This window comes from Eucalyptus grandis, chromosome 5 (assembly GCF_016545825.1).
Source record: "Eucalyptus grandis isolate ANBG69807.140 chromosome 5, ASM1654582v1, whole genome shotgun sequence".
Lineage (NCBI taxonomy): Eukaryota > Viridiplantae > Streptophyta > Magnoliopsida > Myrtales > Myrtaceae > Eucalyptus > Eucalyptus grandis.
The window spans coordinates 59,009,611-59,028,434 of NC_052616.1; the positions used below are offsets into that span (position 1 = coordinate 59,009,611).

The 18,824-nt window shown below is 37.8% G+C and overlaps 1 protein-coding gene and 1 pseudogene across 1 annotated transcript; both read right to left on the bottom strand.

The window, feature by feature from the left end:
- Window positions 1-8,536, bottom strand: part of LOC120294085 — a 39,512-nt pseudogene extending 30,976 nt beyond the window's left edge.
- A 955-nt stretch (window positions 8,537-9,491) lies between these two features.
- LOC120294086 (F-box protein CPR1-like) lies at window positions 9,492-10,622 on the bottom strand. Its single transcript, XM_039313991.1, has one exon. The coding sequence runs from the start codon at window positions 10,620-10,622 to the stop codon at window positions 9,492-9,494; it is 1,131 nt and encodes a 376-aa protein (XP_039169925.1).
- Window positions 10,623-18,824: the final 8,202 nt, after the last annotated feature.

An 18,824-nucleotide genomic window follows, 5' to 3' on the forward strand; every position in this document is an offset into this window, starting at 1 on the left:
ATGGCTTTTTAAGTCTAGGTCGGTTAGGGTTCCTGTTTAATGAAACACGACCATTTGTTAGTGCAAAGTTTTGTCAATTTTAGCTTTTAGCTCTTTTATTGCTTTTCTTATATTAAGGTTAAGTTCTGCTGCTTTTCTGTCAGTCACATTCCCTTATCAAATCGATGTTTTGGGATAAGTTATATGATGCGATCATATTTCTTGATGGGGTCAAAGAATGAATCTTGTAAAATTGCCTAGATTATGTTGACCTTCTTGAGTTGGTTGTCATTTGGGCATGAAGATTTTTAAGGACTCTTATTTGCTTTCAAATGTACGTGAGCGTTTCTTCCCACTCGGAGTACAAATTAAAGTAGTGAGTTTAAAATTTTTTAGCAAGTATACACAAGGAAGAAGCCGATTCTGGAAAATTGCTTAGTTTTTTACTGAACAATTTATATATATATAAGGTGGTTTTTTTGGGTAGCATGAGCGAGGCCGATTCTTGGGTTGCTCTTTAATTCCGTCTTTATGATTTACCAAGGTAATGTGTTGATGTTGCGGTGAGACTAGACTTCCAATGGTTTTTTCTTTATTTTGATGTGGGTGTTCCTCTGGGTAATGTTGTGTGATGTGAATAGTTGTTCTTATCAATGTCGAATGGCGTTGATCTGTGGTTGGAGATCCTCCATTAATTGAAAAATATCTTGATGGAGCAATGCCTAGTTAGCGATGATATTGCGATGGAGTTGCATTCCATAATAAGAATGAGGACTTTTTCTACTGTTATAGTCTCTTAAGAGTCCCATTGCCTATCTTTGTTGTCACGGGATGTTATGATGGTGAGCAACACCTTGTAGAGATTAGAGACTGCAAACAGCCATGGGTATTAGATCCGAAATTTTGAAGCTTGGTTAAAAAAAATAAAAATTGTTGTTTGATAAATGCAATATGATCTTGGGAAGCACATGTTGTAAAGTGCTTCATATTATTAGATGAATTTTGGGTATATATTTTTTGGAGTTTCCTATTGATAAAAATTAGTATATACAATTACCTACCCAAAGGGGGTTATTGTGTATATTAATTTGAAAATTGCATAAAGATAAATTACAAAATTAAAATATGGGGATGTATGACTCAAAAGATTTATCTGCCCAAAGGGGATAAATATTTTTAAAGTTATGTGTAATTCCCCTTTATATTGTATATTAGAGATGAATGATGGGGATGTGTGACTCAAAAGGTTTATCTGCCTAAAGGGGATAAATTATGTGTAATTCCCCTCTATGTTGAGATAATGGATGTGTATAATTTAAAAGATTTGTCTGCCCAAAGGGGATTGATCCTTGAAGATTATATGTAATTCTTCTTTATCGTCTCTATATATTGATATCATAGAGATGTATAATTTAAATGATTTGTCTGCCCAAATGGGATGGATCATTAACAATTATGCGTAATTCTCCTTGTTATCGTTTCATAATCTTCATGTTGTAGAAAATAATGGTGCATTACACACTCTGCCCAAAGGGGAGTTTGTGATGTGCTAATTATTTTGTTGAATTGCTCATTGCCCATAATTGATCTTATTGCATTATATGTGACAACACTACAACTGTGTTTTATTTTAAGAATGAGAAGATTATCAATGCATCCAAACACAGATCAAATATTATATTGTTAAGGACTTGGTCAAAAAGTGAGACATTATGATTGAGAATATCATAGCTAAGTCAATGTTGGCTGATCCTCTGACAAAAAGCTTACGACCCATTTTGTTTAAAGAACATGTAAAGAATATGGATATCTTAGATTTTTTTTATTTCTTTTGTTAGTGGGAATTATACAAATTGTATTTCTGGATATTATAATTATATGCAAACTGATAATACTTTTATGATGTTTATCAAAGCATTTATTTTAATAACTGTTGTTATTGATTATATTATTATCATTTCTCATGTTGACTGAGAAATAGAAGTATAAAACAGTATCTTTAAACAAATTTTAGTTTAAAGATGACTAGATGTCACTGATTATGAGATCTCATGTTGGATTGTGACATAATTGTGCAATTTCATGTTGTTTAGAAATCGCACTAAGGCAATTTCATGTTGTTTAGAAATCGCATTAAGGCAATTTCATGTTGTTTAGAAATTGCGTTAATGCAGTTTCATGTCGTTGAGAAATTGCATTAAGGACCGATAAGAAATAGTGTATATTTTGATCACATGTTGGCACTATTTCTTACTACACTACTAAGCCTATGATCCATGAAAATATAATGCTTATTATATGTGTTTATAGAAGGTCTTGTGTTGTGATATTTTCTTAACACATAGATCTCCATAGTCCTATAATAAGGTTATATAGGATTGGATTGGTTTTGAGATGTCGTTATTGGAATATTATTTTTTTTAAGTTGTGGCCACATAAAACAAAATTTTCAATTATTAACCATATAGTGTTGTTTTCAATATAAAATATTTTTCAAAATAAAATAAGTTAATTAATGTAGCCTAAATGGGAAAATATTGAAAATTTCCTATAATATGGGCTTACATTAATCGGGTTAATAGATATTCCAATATTTGTTGAACCCTATAGTAATCTGATTAAATTGGGTGTTGGCATCTATTAATAACAGGCCTAGTTGAGCAGCAAAATGTAGGCAATTGTGTTTAACTGAAATCCGTAATGGGAATGGCCCTGTTGACACGCTGTTGATTAGAGTTTGCTAGGTCCCCTCTCTAGCCTATAAAATGGTAGGTTATATCTATCAATTGCTTTAATCCCATTGAAAATTGCTATACTGAAATAAGTCATAGAGAGAAAGATCTGACATTCCGACAGATCACTGGTTATCAGATTGATCTATTTTTTTCAAATGAAGCAATTGTTCAAACAGGTATGCTTTAATTCCGCTGTGTTTATTGTTCTTGATGTTTTACAATCATATATGGATCCGTTTTTTATGATTGATTAGTTGTTTATGTAAATAAATTTTCTACAGGGGTTTGATGGGGTAAGGATACGGGAGCTTTACAAAGAATAGGGTTGATGGGTCAATAGGGTCTCAATGATTATACCGAATGCGGATTTGGGAGTTGGGAAGAAACTAGGGTTTAAGGGTGGGCAGGATTTTAGGAAAGCTATCGCCACTGGAATAGAGGTGAGCTCCCTCAATAAAGTGAGATTGCAAAGAAAATCATGCAAGTGACTTGAAAGAATATGATCTTTTAATCCGTTTTAGTCTCATCACGTTCAACCTTCTTATATAGATAATCAATGAATCGAACAAAAGTCAGAAAGACATTCATTCCGAGAAGGAAAAGATCATGTTGACCCGTGGTTTTATTTTTTTCTGACTACCGTGCATTGATATTTTTATTCTCCAAAAAACTAATGAGACTGTTTTTCTTTAATCTTTCCCCCCTAATTATGCTTGGTAAGTGAAAATACACAATCGGCTCCGAGGTTGACTCAGCTCAAAAGGGTTCAGCCCAACCTAACACAAGTGCCTTGACTAAGCTCATGCCAGCTCTTCTTTCTTCGTGGTCAGTCAACACAAGCCCGCTGTAGCATGGCCGATGTGATCCACGAGGATTTCTAAGTCCAGATTCCCTTGCAAAGCTTGCCTCGACTTCACTCGGTTCATGCAGCTCTTCTTTCCCCGATTCCACTCAACATCAAGCATGGAAAAAGGGGTACGTTGCGATCCGCGAGGGTTCCTTAGTGAAAATACTCGGAAAACCGTGCCGATAAGGACGGACCATTAATGTCTCGGCCCGTGGAATCTAGACCGAGAAAATGCAAAAGAAAGGTAGCAGCACGCTAGACCGCATAAGTGTACTCCTCTCGTTACGTGCGCACCGAAGCAGATTTCCAGAGAAAAAGGATATAATGGTAGGGCCCTCGATGACTTCAAACGAGGTCTCAACGCAATTCGACTTGCAGCGGAAGTACGATTATAAGTCAACTACAAGTCTTCTGGTGCTCCCCAACCCGTTCGATTGCGATGGAGAAGATGTGAAAGGCCAAAGAACTCTAAACTTGTACACGAGAAGGAACTGGAATTTCATCACACGCCCCTGCATGCGCCCCTGCATATACGTCTAATAAGATAGACCAAATAAGATACATTCTCGTGCCAGTGCTGGTGCCGGATGGAACAGGCTGGATACTACTGGTATCAAAGTACATTCAAACCACAACATGCATTCAGAGTACACTCCAAAGTACATCAGATTTGGATTTGCTTCGGGTGATTACAGTGCAGACCTTGGATGATCCTTCCCCAAACCGCTTGGATGAAATAAAAAATATTCCAAAAACAACAAGACAAGCCTATATAAATTAACATTTTGGAAGCCGACACAACCAACTCCCGAGATCGAATAAAATGAGGTGTTCAAGCCCCCATTCCACCAGACAACATTTAAGGGAAAAAAAATATTCACCTTCGATCTTCAATGTATCCATATGAAACTTCAATATTCAGTGATATACTGATTGCTTGGAAGCAAGCTCCATGGTCAAATCAGCAGCAAGAGAGAGATCCTGCATAAGCTGAGGTCATATGGGGACTCTTTCCTTGGAGAACTAACTCCCGATTCATCAGGACAAAAATTCTCATATTCAACGACATCGCACAATACTCCTCACTCTTGGACTAGTAGAGTGCCTTCAACCCATTGTGTATGGACTGTTTTAACACTTGTAGAACAACGCTTCATAAAGGGACTATTTCCTTGGAGAATTGACTCCGGACTCCTCAGAAAAGACCTTCCCATTAATCAACAACATTGCATGACAGTCCTCACTCTCAGGCAATTGAAGTGCCCCCCACCCACTGGATATGGAATGTTTAACAAAGCTCATTGTAGAACATGCTTCACGTGGATTTGAATTGAACTAGATTGTTGTGGCTGAGCTACAATAGATGCTCCATTCCAATAGTGTTCCGGGCATTATCAGTAAAAAGTGGCTGCAGCAACTTTCATGTGTGGTGCATTGCCACTAAACTGTATCAAAAGCAAAGTTCCTAGCATAACATACCAAGATGGCAACACTCAGCAGTCACATTCAAACAAGAAGTAGGAATCTTCCCTGTCCATGTAATTCCATTCGATCTATAACTCTGACCAGATACCAAATGATGTCTCATAGAAGAGATAGAATCGATACAAAGCTTCTTCAGCTGCTAGAGCCAGTATCATATGCTATGGTTACTCATGCTTCTATCCACAGCTTACGTGTCACCTTTTCCTCTTGGAAGACAAACATTGGAGCAGCTTAGTTTTATTTTGGCACTTTGATCAATAAAAGCCTGAAAGCACATGCGATTAGCATGAATGGAACCTTCCCTCCACTACTCGTGATTGCTCTTGGCTTCCACAAAAGAGTCATTTTCAGGAGAAGGCTCTGCTCATCCACTCTACATCAACTTGTGACAATCATATTAACAAGAATCTTTCGAGATGGACCTATAATCCATTCATTTGGAGCACGCTTGTGACCCCAAACCTTGCCACTAATGCAGCCAATTGTAATTTTCAATTCGGGACATTTCAAGTTTTCTTGGGGAGAATGTTGCAGAATCCAAATGTCACATTGCTCCTCCAGCAGCACATCCTTGTAGAGTTTTAGAACATCGATTTTTCATAGAGGTGTTGATAATGATGTCAAAGGCAAGCTAGCTGGTTAGAATTTCCGACACAACAGTAACTATCAGTTCAAAAATAAACACTCGTCTGTATGATTCGAGATGGGCCAAGTGAGTGAGTGAGTGAGCAATAGTTGAGGGCAAGGCTGAGCTTAGATGACTAAGGGGTGAATGAGTCATTTAGAGCCTAAGTGCCACACAATTCACGATCTCAAGTGTCTGCCCATGACAAATGTTATTAGATCAAGCTGTAGACACAGTGGTTGAGAGAGTTGATGGTGCACACCACGTGGTTGAGAGAACGTCAGAATCAGATGTTACCGCTATTGCTGTTATTGGAGAAAAGGCTCAAGAAAAGAGTCTTGTGCCAAGAGGACTCAATTGAGGGATGTCATGTCCTTCTTCGACAAAAATCTCACCAAGGTGATGTTGGCCGTGGGCAAATTGAAACATGGGTTCAAAGACTTGAAGGAGCAGATCAACGGGATCAAATTATTATACCATATTCAAGGATTATTGCAATCCTTAGCTCGACTTTCAAGTTGTATGGTTCTTGTCAGTAGGCTTAGTAGGTTTCCCTACTCGTGCCAATTAGGTCTTCTTTGTGTTACTTCTGTTGACAGCAGTTTTCAGCAGTTTGTTCTTCATGAAAAGGAAAAAGTATTCTCTACTTACAGGAGGTAAGTTGTGCAGGTCGGATAGTTATTTTTTATGCATCCTTTTCTTTTTTTCACCAAAACTTTCTTTGATGATATGTTGGTCCATTTTGTTGAAAGTTGAGCGGTGAATCTAAATACTGAGGCAAAAAGCTTTACTTCTCTGATTGCATTTCCTTCTCTGAGTGGTTCGCAGCACCTGGAAAAACCAATTGGCAGTCATGGCAAGACCTTGGGCACACAAAAGCATATATCAATTGTTTTGCAAATATGCTTTTCGCTTATTGAAGGACAATCATACACACACAGGATATATCATGAATTGGAAGGAAAACAAATCTCGTGTTGAAAGTTTCAAGAACTACTAAATGCATTGCTCTTTTAGAAATAATTAGAGGTAATTATTTAGTAACCTTATGCCATTTATGAGGACGGACTAGCAAATGGAAGCCACAGCACTTGTAGCCCAGTCATCACAAATCCCACAAGGGATTTGGAAGGTGGAAGGTTTGACCCCCACCAGGGTATAATGCGGGCTGGGGCACTTAGATCTAGGTTCTAGGATCAGATCCCTGACGGAGCCCAGGAAAGACACAGTACATTGAAGTAACAGATGGAACTTTTATTGTTCAGGGAATAGCATAAGAAAGCAAAGATACACTACTGCAACCAGAAAAATTGAAAAAGTGTCACGTAGGACAAGTTGGAAAGGCTACCCACAAATATCAACATCTTTAGGCAAACATACACATGCTGCAGAGTTATATTCGCATCTTAAAGAAGTTAAGAAACAAAATGCCAATGACACTGACGTCGTTTCAACGCAAGTATGGCAAAGATGCATCAACAACATCAGACATACATGAAAGTATCAAATTAAACGATACAAAACACAGAATATATAGCAAGTTAAAAAGGCTTAACAAAAGGTGAAAACTCAAGGTCATAAACAAATGACAGGGAAACTCGACGATAGACTCCTTCAAGATCTCTGTCCTACTAGTTAGCTATAATTTCAGTATAACTTTGCTCGCATTTCATTCCTCCATGACCATGTCATACCAATGGGACAAGACAGCATGTGTTTATCTAGAAAAGACATACACTATCTGATGCTTTAATATGTTACTTGGAAACAATAAATGTTTTCCTCCCTCCAAAAGAAGAAGTCTTGGTTTAAAAATTCGATAGCAAAAATGGAGCTATATTTTCTTAATTAAAGTCCAATTTATAGAATATCATGCTCTATAGCATTTGTTAGGCAAAATCACTAATCAGAGTAATCACAGTTCATAGAGATAACTCACCGCCCTTGCACATCTATGCCTCCATCAGAGAACAAGCTTGAAACCCAATGAGAGAGAATCATCCCTGAACAGGAGGAAGGCAGTTTCTAATCAACTAAACAATCAAGAACAGTAGTAAAGATGCGAGGTGCGAGTAAGCCAAGTCACCAAAATATTTACCAGAGACATTCTGTTGCAGATTCTATATAAAAGTTAAAGCGGACTCAGCAGACTGACTATTAAATCTATCATTAAGCAACCATAATGGTACGATGGATGGAATGTAATAAGAATAAACCAACATAAATCTTTTTCCCCTTAACTTTGGTAGTCTTAAGCTCCGTTCGTTTCGCGGAAAATATCATGTTTCCGGAAAACATTTTTCTGGAAGTCATTTTCCAGGAAAATGACTCTATTTTCCGGTGTTCGGCCAAAATCAAAATTTGAGTGGAAAATATTTTCTGCCGTTCGTTAGCTCATTTAATTGTTTAGAAAAAATTATCAAAAATCAAAATTTTAATATTTTTAATTTTCTGCCGCGAGCTCCGCCGCCAGATCCGGCGAGCCACGAGCTCCGCCGCCACATCCGGCGAGCTCGAGGCTCGACCGATCTCACCCGAGCTCGCCGAATCTGGTGACAGAGCTTGAGCTCACCTGGATCGGGAGCCTGAGCTCTGCCGCTAGATCCGGCGACCCGCGAGCTCCGCCGCCAGATCTAACGAGCTCACGGCTCGCCACCGCACGACGAGCGGCCTGGACGGCGGGCTCCCCGCGAGCCTCCCAGCGCCGCCGCGGTGCTCCCTCTTGAGTCGGATCCCCCCGAGCGGCTTCGAGCAGCCGGGGAAGCGGAGCGCGGCAGCGGTGGCGGCGCCCCAGCCGGAGCAGGCGGGCAAGAGCGGCCAGGGAGGGCGAAGGCTGATCCCGGAGAAGGACGTCGTCGAAGCCATTGCAGCAGGGAGAGCAAGAGAGAGAGAGAGAATGAGAGCTGAAGGAAGGAAATCGCGCGAGAGCTTGTGCGAGAGGCGAGAGGCGAGAGGCCAGGAAAATGATTTCCTCTTTTCAAAAGAGGAAATCATTTTCCAAGATGTCAAGAAGGGATTTTCCATTGACCGGAAAATGTTTTCCTTGACCGTGATTTTCCGCCCACCCGAACACCGGAAAATCCGAAAAACATTTTCCTGAAAGTTATTTTCCGCAAAACGAACGCAGCCTTAAAGCTAACAAATGGAATGGAACAATAATTGTGACAAGGGGAACTTCATTCCTATTTATCAGTACAAATTAGAGCAACGGAAAACATTTTGTTTTTCTTTTTTTGGCTTTTTTAGCTCTTAAATAGATGTTCTCTACCCTATTGTTTCCATAGAAACCTTTTGTGAATGTGTTTTCTTCAGATGCATTATACATAGACTCCCCTTCTATAACATAAATTCTCATTTCAAACTGTTTTATGTTTTCTTTTATCAATAAAAATATGGATAAAAAAAATAAAGGAGCATACAACTGTTTTGTTTTGTGAAACATAATTTGGCTTTAATTCCAAGTTCCCAATTCCTAGATTAGTTCCCCTTAGTTCTCAATCATCTCCTCTATTCTTTGTCCATATTTTCAAATTAATTAGATCACACAACCACCTTAGTAGTCTCCTTGACTTCCCAAAAGTTAAACCGTCCAGAAATAGGGAGGATCTGAGCATCCACTGCATCAATAGAACAAATCTTCTTCCTCCAGAAAGGGCTATCCTTTAAATAGGACATTTATCATTTTCATATCAGTTTCCCTGTTCCATCCCAAAAACCGTTTCACAGACATGCCAGAGGGAAGAAAGCACTACACCAGGTTATTAAAGGTCTGTCCATAAGGAATATGACACAGTCTAACTTGATACTTTTCACAAAATACTTACCTCTTGTTCCTATTCTTAATCTCTTCCGCTTCTTGCTGCTTCTTCTTGGTGTATCCTCCATAATCATCGACCGAAACAAGGGTTCTCAAACAAATCTCTGCTTCAAAGGAATTTGGCATGCCATTTATATCAACCCTCTCAATGCCCTTAGTCTCTAGATCATACAAAATGAGATTCTTACTGTCCTGTCTTACCAAAACTTGACGACCATTCTTGGCGTAAGCCAACGGCCGGACAAAATCAAGAGTCCTCGCAACTTCAGATTGCGGTATTGAGAACAACTTAATCCATGAATCTTTCAATCCATACTCTTTCATAATCCACACATCGACACCCATGTGGTTCCCGTTAATGCTAAGGCAGAGACACCCTCCCAGGACGGACAAATCCACGTCAAGCTTATTATCGATACCATCAGGCAGATCCACCACCTTAAAATCCTCAATTCGAAAATCAAAAGCCACCAGCAGAATTGCCGAATCCGACCCCACCTCCCGAGTCATTATCCAGTGCAGATGGCCGCACACGAAAACCCCCATCTTGCGCGGATCAACCAGGGAGTACGGCATGTCCTTGAGCCGCCTCCACGCGTTATCCTTCAAGCTGTAGATACTAACCTCCGACTGGATCGGCTCCGTCACGAGCTGGGCTAGCCTCAGCAGCACGTGATCGTCGCGGCTCTCGTCGTACCCGAGCCCGTAGACGCAGACGGAGAACGCCGAGAAGCGCCGCACCTCGACGGCGGAGTACGGCAGGAACTTGTGCTTCCGCGTGGCGGGGTTCCACACGACGACGTCATCGTCGGCGTTGCAGATGCAGAACAGGCCGTTGCAGGACCCGAGGACGCGGATCCGGTCGCCGTAGAACATGAACGGGTAGTTCATCTCGGCGACACCGCCGTGGCGGAGGAGGGAGGTGAGGTCGATGCAGTAGAGGCTGGAGGAGTGGCGGAAGAAGAGGGTGAGGTTGGCGGTGGACTCGGAGGAGCGGGCGAAGTGGGAGCGGACGAAGGCCGGGCCGTCGATGATGTCGCGCCAACGCTTGGAGACGGACCGGCACCGGAGCAGCGACTCGACCGGGAGGCGGTCCAGGATCTCGGTCACCAGCTCGCCCGGGAGTTCCGCCATGAATGCTCAAGGCCCTAACTGCTCTACGCCTCGAAGGAGCGGGTAAAATCGGTGGAGGGAAAAGGATGCGAACTTTTTTGTGTTTCAGGCGAATCGATGCGGGGGGATCGGGGAGGAGCAGGTTCGATTCGAGAGCATCGGTGCGAGATCGAGCTCACCTTTCTACTGCTGCTTTTCTTCTTGCTTCTTGTTCACCTTCCTTCTTCGTCTTCTTCCTTCTTCTTGACAGGAGATAGGAGATAATAGAGAGTGAAAGAGGGTACGGGTTAGGTGCGGGATGTGCGGTGGGAAGAAGGCGACCTGGCATCCGAGCCGGATACATACGGACACGACTGCTGCATTGCATCTTCACCAGAGTTTTCATTTCATCGCTCAACTTTTTTTTTTAGTTTTTTCCTTAACTTCCAGGGATAATGTCACATATAGCCACTAAACTTTAATTTAACATATAATTTCATCCTTATATTTTAAATTTATTCAATACGATCCCTAAAATTTAATCTAATATACAATATAATTTTATTTATTTAATATGATTCATGAAATTTTGGTATATAAATGTAGTCCATAAGTTACATGAGAATGTTTAATGTTGTCTTGGATCTTGAATTAATAGAATGATAATATTGAATAGTTTTATATAGTTCAAAAATTAAATTGAATATGTGAAAAAAATTCAAGAGTTCCACTGAACAAATTGAAAGTTTAAGGATCATGCTGCACATAAGACCAAAGTTGAATAATCACATTTAACAAATTAAAAGTTTATGAATCAAATTGTATATGAAATTATCGTTCAGAAATTACATTGAACAAATTAAAAAGTTCGTCAACCACATTATACTTTGCACCAAATTTTAATGACCACTCATATCATTTTTCCTTACTTTTAATGCCCAAAAAATATCTCGAAACACATGCCCATGAATTTTCATATACAGAAAATGACAAGCTAGTAAATTCGAAAAAGGTCCCAAACGGATGGACTCGAAATACATTTTTGATCCATCCATCAGCTTCATCGAAAATATTACACGTAGCATTTGCATTGCCAGCCCAGGGCTTGATCTGACTGACTATGGTGACAGAAATTTGATCCAATCACAAAAAAAATATTTATAGAAAAGCTCGCGTAATTTGTCTATTTCGATCTTGAAAATCAACTCACTCTGACATCTCTTGAAACTATTTGCTCAAACTTTGGGTTTCACATTTATGATTATTTACAGTATCATTATTAAACTTTTAATTTCTTCATGAATTTTTTTGTAAATATTGAAGTTAATCCCTAAATTATTTGAAAATGTTCAATGCTACTCTTCCATAAATTTAAGTTCATGAACAATATTAATTCTTTGCTTATAGCCTAGGAACTAAATTGAATATATATAAAAAAATTTATAAATCACATTGAACAAATTAAAAGTTCATAAATGACATTAAATATTCGACTAAAGTTTAGAATCATATTGAATAAATAAAAAATTCGGAGTCAATATTATGAATTGAATCAAACTTCATGATTTATTTATGTCATTTTCTTGTACAAAAAGAAAACCAATATCTGCTTTGTTATTTCCGCCAAGGAGTTGTCACGGGTGTCTTGGAAGAACCTTTTCCATTTATTAGACGACAAGCATGGATGGTAGCAACGTGGCAACACCCTTGGAAGCTATAAACGCTAGATTACCAAACCGAAATTGACTACTAAATATATGTATGCGCATCCGTATTTTGTACGTATACATATGAATATTAAAAGAGATGGACTTAGCTCAGTGTACAAGGAAATGAACTTCGAACATTTAGCAATTTCTATATGGGTTTCAAGCGACGTGTTTGTCAATTTAGAATCTATATAAATAACAAGCGAGATCTAATGATGTCTAATCAATCCTGATATGTCATAGATCCGAAGTTATATGGACTGCCTTTTTCTTGAAAATCAACTTAGTTTGGCATCTCTTGAAACTATTTGCTCAAACTTTGGGTTTGACATTTATGATTATTTACAGTATTGTCCATAAATTTTTAATTTCTTTATTATGGTCCATGGATTTTTTGTAAATATTCAAGTTAGTCCTTAAATTATATGAAAATATCTCATGTTATTTTTCCATAAGTTTAAGTTCAGGAGCAATTTTGAATATATTTTTTATAATCCAGGGACAAAATTGAACACGTAAAAAAAAAATCAATGATCACATTGAATGGATTAAAAGTTTAAGAATGGCATTGAACACTAGACTAAAGTTCATTATCATATTTAATAAATTAAAAATTTGAAGCCAATATTGTAAACTGAATTAAAGGCTATGGATTATTTATGTCACTTTTTCCGTACGAAAAGAAAAGCAATATTCGCTTTGTTATTCCCGCCAAGGAGTTGTCACGGGTGTCTTGGGAGAACCTTTTCCATTTATTAGAGGGAAAATTCTAAAAAGGGACCCGAAGTGCCATTATTTTTTCAAATAAGGACACGGAGTGGACCTTATTTCAAATAAAAACCTAAAGTAACATCATTTTTTCAAATAAGGACCTAAAGTGGATGTTGTTTCAAATGATGACCTAAAGTGATTATGTTCATTTCAAATAAGAACCCGACTTTCTGAAAATCAATGGTATTTTTGTCATTTACCATTTCCCCGCCCCCCCTTTTTTTCCCTAGTTCTTCTTATTACTCTTTGCTGGTGGCTGGTCGACCGCCGGCGATGCCCACAGAGGGTTAGGTGAGGGCCGCCCACAATGGCCATAAGTGAAGGATGGCCTCGCTTGGGTGAGGCGACCCTCACCAGACTGACCGTTGCCTGCTTGGAAGGGTGGCCTTGCCCGTGGTCGGTGAGAGCTAGACGACCTTGCGGTCGCTGGCCAGAGTGGTCCAGCTTTCATCTAGGGCAGGTGAGGCCGAACCTTGCCAGATCTAGTGAGGGTGGCCTCGCCTACGGTCGGTAAGGTCGCCCAGCCCTTGCCGGTCGCAAGTGAGGCCACCCTCGCCAAATCTGGTGAGGGTCGGCCTCGCTTAGGGCCAACGAGGGCTGACCTCATGGATGGCCATAGGCAAGGTTTGGCTCGCTTGTGGCCAACGTGGGTGGCCATCGTTGGTGAGGGCAACCCTCTCCCAACCCTTTATGGGCATCACTAGTGGCCGGCCGGCCACTAGCGAGGAGGAAGAAGAAGAACCAAAAAAAAAAAAAAAAAGAGGAGAAAATAAATGAAAATGGCAAATATTGAAAATACCTAGATCGTTCGGAAAATTTAATCAATCGACAAGTTCAGGTCCTTATTTGAAACAATCAAAGTCACTTTAGGTCATTATTTGAAACAACCAAGGCTTGTTTAGATCATTATTTAAAACAAATTCTACTTCGGATCCTTATTTGAGAAAATAATGACACTTTGAGTCATTTTTTGAAATTTTCCCTTTATTAGACAACAAGCACTGGTGGTGGCGGCAAGGTGGCAACATCTCTGGAAGCTACAAACGCTAGATTACGAAACCGAAATTGATAGCTAAATATACGTATACACGTACGTGTTTCATACATATACATATGTATATTAAAAGCGATGGACTTAGCGCGGTGTAAGAGGAAATAAACTTCGAATGTTTAGCAATTTAGATATGGGTTTTAAGTGGCGTGCTTGTCAATTTAAAATCTTCATAAATAATAAGCGGCATCAACGATGTTTAAATCAGTCTTGATATTTTGTAGATCTGAAGCCATGGGGACCGCCTTTTTCTGATTTTTTTTCGAGTTTGAAAAGGACAGCATTATGATCAGATCTACATGCATACCACATTTTGTGGATCGAAAGGAACGAATAAATGCAAAGAAGGAGAAGACAAAAAACAATAAGCAGCGAATTTCAAGGAGAGATCCAAAATTATCGACGTTTGGAAAGCGTGATTCCAATGCCAAGTTGAAGGAACAAGGGACCGCCCATGCCCTCAATCGAATATGTGCGATGTCCGAAAAGAATACACAGTATAGATCTACGAAAATTAGATCTCTCTCTATTTGACAAAAAGAAAAAAAGAAAAAAAGAAAAAGCAATTGGATCTCTTTTTTGACCAATGCACCCGCCTGCCCCGAGAGACGGGTTCAAACCTTTGACCGAGGCACTTGTCGTGCTTTTTGTCAAAGATCCAAGGGCAGCAATTTAAAAGCTACGCCAAATGAAAACCGCAAATAATACCATGCCAAAAAGTCAGACCAAGAAATTCTGAAAAAATATTAAATAAGTGCATGATTTAATGCTAAAGTATCTGACAGCAACGATGACATTTAGGTAAAGCATTGACTGGTTGGAAACGGACCCAATCTCCACCTAATTTTTTTCATGCAAAGAATCTAATTTTTCCGGGGCCCATAACATCTTTTCTCTGTCGGTCCAAATACAATAATGCTAATATAAAGTCATAAAAAAAATCTCATATTTGCTTTAAAATATTGCATTGCAAATATATAATACAGAGAATAGAGAGATTAAGAGAAATTAAGTAGAGAAAGCAAATAAACACTAAAGATAGTAGAGAAAGCCGGCCAACAAAGCTCGTAGAGAAAGGTAGAGTAGAAAATTTTATTTTCACTATATCAACATATATCAATGACAAAAACTAAGTTCTTATTTATAAGAAAATGGGTTAATACCCTGAAGAACCCCAAATTGGTACATCTGTGACAAATTTACCCCAAACTTCTTCTTTTTTTATCATAAAAAACCTAAAACTGATACACTTGTGACAAATTTACCCTGACTGACCATTAAAAACTATAAACTGGTACATTCATGACAAATTTATCTCAAACTGCTTTATTCGACCACAAAAAATCCCAAACTAATAAATTTGTGATAAATATACCCTTTACTAAATTGGATTAATACCACACAAAAATCACAAAAATTGAAAATTGTGACAAATGGAGCGTAAAATCCCAAATTGGTATATCGATCAACTGTCACGTGTCATTTAACTTAATAATTTTACAGTAAAATTTAACAAAAATTGACAGATGGTAAATTTGTCACAAGTGTACCGATTTTTAGTAAATTTGTTAAAGGTATACCAGTTTGGGGTTTTTGGTGGTCAAATAGTTTAGGATAAATTTGTCATAAGTGTACAAGTTTGGGGTTTTTTAGGATATTAACCCTAAGAAAATAAAGATATATTTATCATTAATATCAATATATTGAATAATACGTATATTGGATAGGGAGATAAATATTCATTATATAATGAGATGTATTTAGAATGTAGGATACAAATGTACCATAATAACTACATTAGATATGATGAATATATTGAATATTCATTCATGTATTTTATAACACTTCCTCTTGAATATTCATTGTATTCATTATATTACGAATGTGCATTGAATGATACTACCTCATTAAAAATCTTAAGTTAGAAAAACCCAATGGGACAAAAATTGGACAAAAGGGAAAAAAAGTACAAAGCATAAATTTTATAATCTCTCCATTTTATGGATACAATAATTGCCTCGTTAAAAACTTTAAACTGAAAAAACTCCATGGGAAAAAAAACCAAACATAAAGGAAAAAGAGTGCAATGCATAGTTTATAATATATTCCCCTTAATTGAGCCATATAGTCATTGCTAGAGTTAGTCAATTTTACATCTTCTGAACTTACCGCATACCAATGCCATGTACTAATTTCTCAAAAGTTGACGTTAACAATGATTTAGTAAAAAAATCTACAAGATTATTTATGAATTGAATCTATTTAACATCAATTTGTCGACTTTCATGGAGTTTTTTAGTATAGAAAAAATTCGATGAGATATATTTGGTCCTATCACCTTTGATATATCATCTCCTAACTTGTGCAAAATAAGCAGTATTATCTTTATAAATTATAGAGGGAGAATTTATAACCGGTTTTAAACAATAAGAATTATGAATATACTTTATAATGGATCTTAACCAAACACACTCTTTTCCAACTTCATGTAAAACAATAATCTTAGGGTGGTTAGAAGATGTAGCTACTAACGATTGCTTTATAGAACGCTAAGAAATTGCGGTGTCATTATAACAAATAAATAACCGATTTGAGAGCAAGTTTTATGTGGATCAGATCTATATCCATCATCGGCATATTCAATTAAACAAGAGGTAGTGGAATTCTTGGAATAATATAATCCCAAATCTTGAATACCTACGATCTTTTTTGATAATATTCACATTAAAGTCATTTTCAATTAGCAATAATTGCACAAGGATGACCAAATATCGTTCTAAGTCCCAACCCCATGAAATGCCTACATCTACTAACTAGTTCGAAATAGAGACTTCTTGGTAAAAGAATCGAGTTCTGTCGTCCTGTATTGCAACTACTTGACCTATAATTGTTGTTTGGTAATTTAGGATTCCAACGTTTAAGATGTACGTTGAGTGGTCTAGTATTTAGTGTGGTTCCATCGATCATGTGTTCAAATCATGTGGAGCGTCTTCCTACTTAGAATAAGTGACATGTCAGCTGCTTGTAGAGGGCCTCCTTGAATGGTCCATATACCTATTACTTATAACCTTGACCCGTGAGATGCATGGGTTAGATTTAGCAATATTTCAGTGTAATATAACCCAGTTAAAACCAAATTTTACTTTGACATTCTATGTAAATATAAGTGTTAAAATCAAGTGGTTGCAAATAATAAGTAACATTAATGAATATACTAAATATATGACAATCAACCATGTATTACATAATATATGCACATACACATGTGTGCGTGCTCGTGCACGATGTTCACTACTAAGAAAAAATGGAGTGCGAACATTGTACGCACTAAAACTTAGCATAAGAGAACACTTAAGTGCCAAAAGTTTTAGAATGTACACTTAAATGTTAAAATCAGATAAGAATGAGACACTTAATTGCCAATGGTAAAAAATTTTAGCCAAATGGCTGGCATGACATTTTCCAACGGCTTTTTTTTTATTGACGTTGCAATTTTAAAAAAAAAAATTGTCCACAAGGCGCTATAAACGCCCAAAATTAATTTTTAATATAAATATTAATTAAAAATAAATAAAATAAGTAAATTATTAAAAGGGGGAGGGGGATAGCAGGTTCGGCGAAGGCCTCCACAGCCCTCACCGAACCTGCTGTTCCCCCTTTTTTATTTATTTATTAATAATTTAGTTTTTTTATTTTTAATTAATATTAAATTAATAAATTTATGGGCAAAACGATGTGGTTTTGTATGTTCATTGCTAAGTAACTATTCCAACGAGCCAATAGACCACTTATATCATTAAACTAAGTTACGTCGAATTTCTGGCTAGCCACGCTAGCGTTAGTACTTAAGTGTCTTTTTTTTTTAAGTGGCACTTAAGTGCATCTTTTGGAAATTTTGGCGCTTAAGTGTCCATCTATGCCAAGTTTTAGCACTTGTGATATACTTTCCTCGAGAGAAAACTAATAGATTACTAAGTGTGATGTTTAGCACAAGCTTTTCCAAGTCTTATCAATTGTAACTTGATAGTCATTTTTTTTTTTTTTTTTTTTGGTAAGGAATTTTAATTTTTTTGGTAAGGAACTTGATAGTCATTTTGGTATGCACTTTATCTTATATTTTGAAACTGCCACTAATCGGTTATAATTGATTAAACACCAAAGTAAAATGTGGATGAACGGGAGATTCATAGAATTTTGGAGACTTGATTATGCTAGATTAATTCAATGCTCCTTCGGTATCTCTACTGTTTATTTCAAAAATGTTTTCCATATAGTCCTTATTCATAGATCCTGAGCCACTAACTTGTGAAGGGTGATCATACGGATATGCAATCAAGAAAGGACAGGAGGACCATAGTTGTGAGGTTGATAGTCCGATTTTGTGGGTTGCACAGGTCGTATCTGATAACAATTGGATGCCATATAACCATGCCAACACTAGTGTTTGCAAAATGGCTTGTGCAAGGAGGAAGAACTTGAAGTAGCAAGTATCGCATTTGTTGGTTGGAGATGGACATAGCAGTACATGATGCTTTCGAGGTAGTTAGTTGAGTCTTCTCTCTCAATAATTCCGATACAACTGTCTCAACATGAGGAAAAGCATCTCTATGCAAAAGGGAGGTCCTCATAGGTTCAAACTCATCATTTAGGGTCATCAAAAATTGCATGACACGCATACCATCACAATTTTCGGCAAATTTATGAGCATAACTA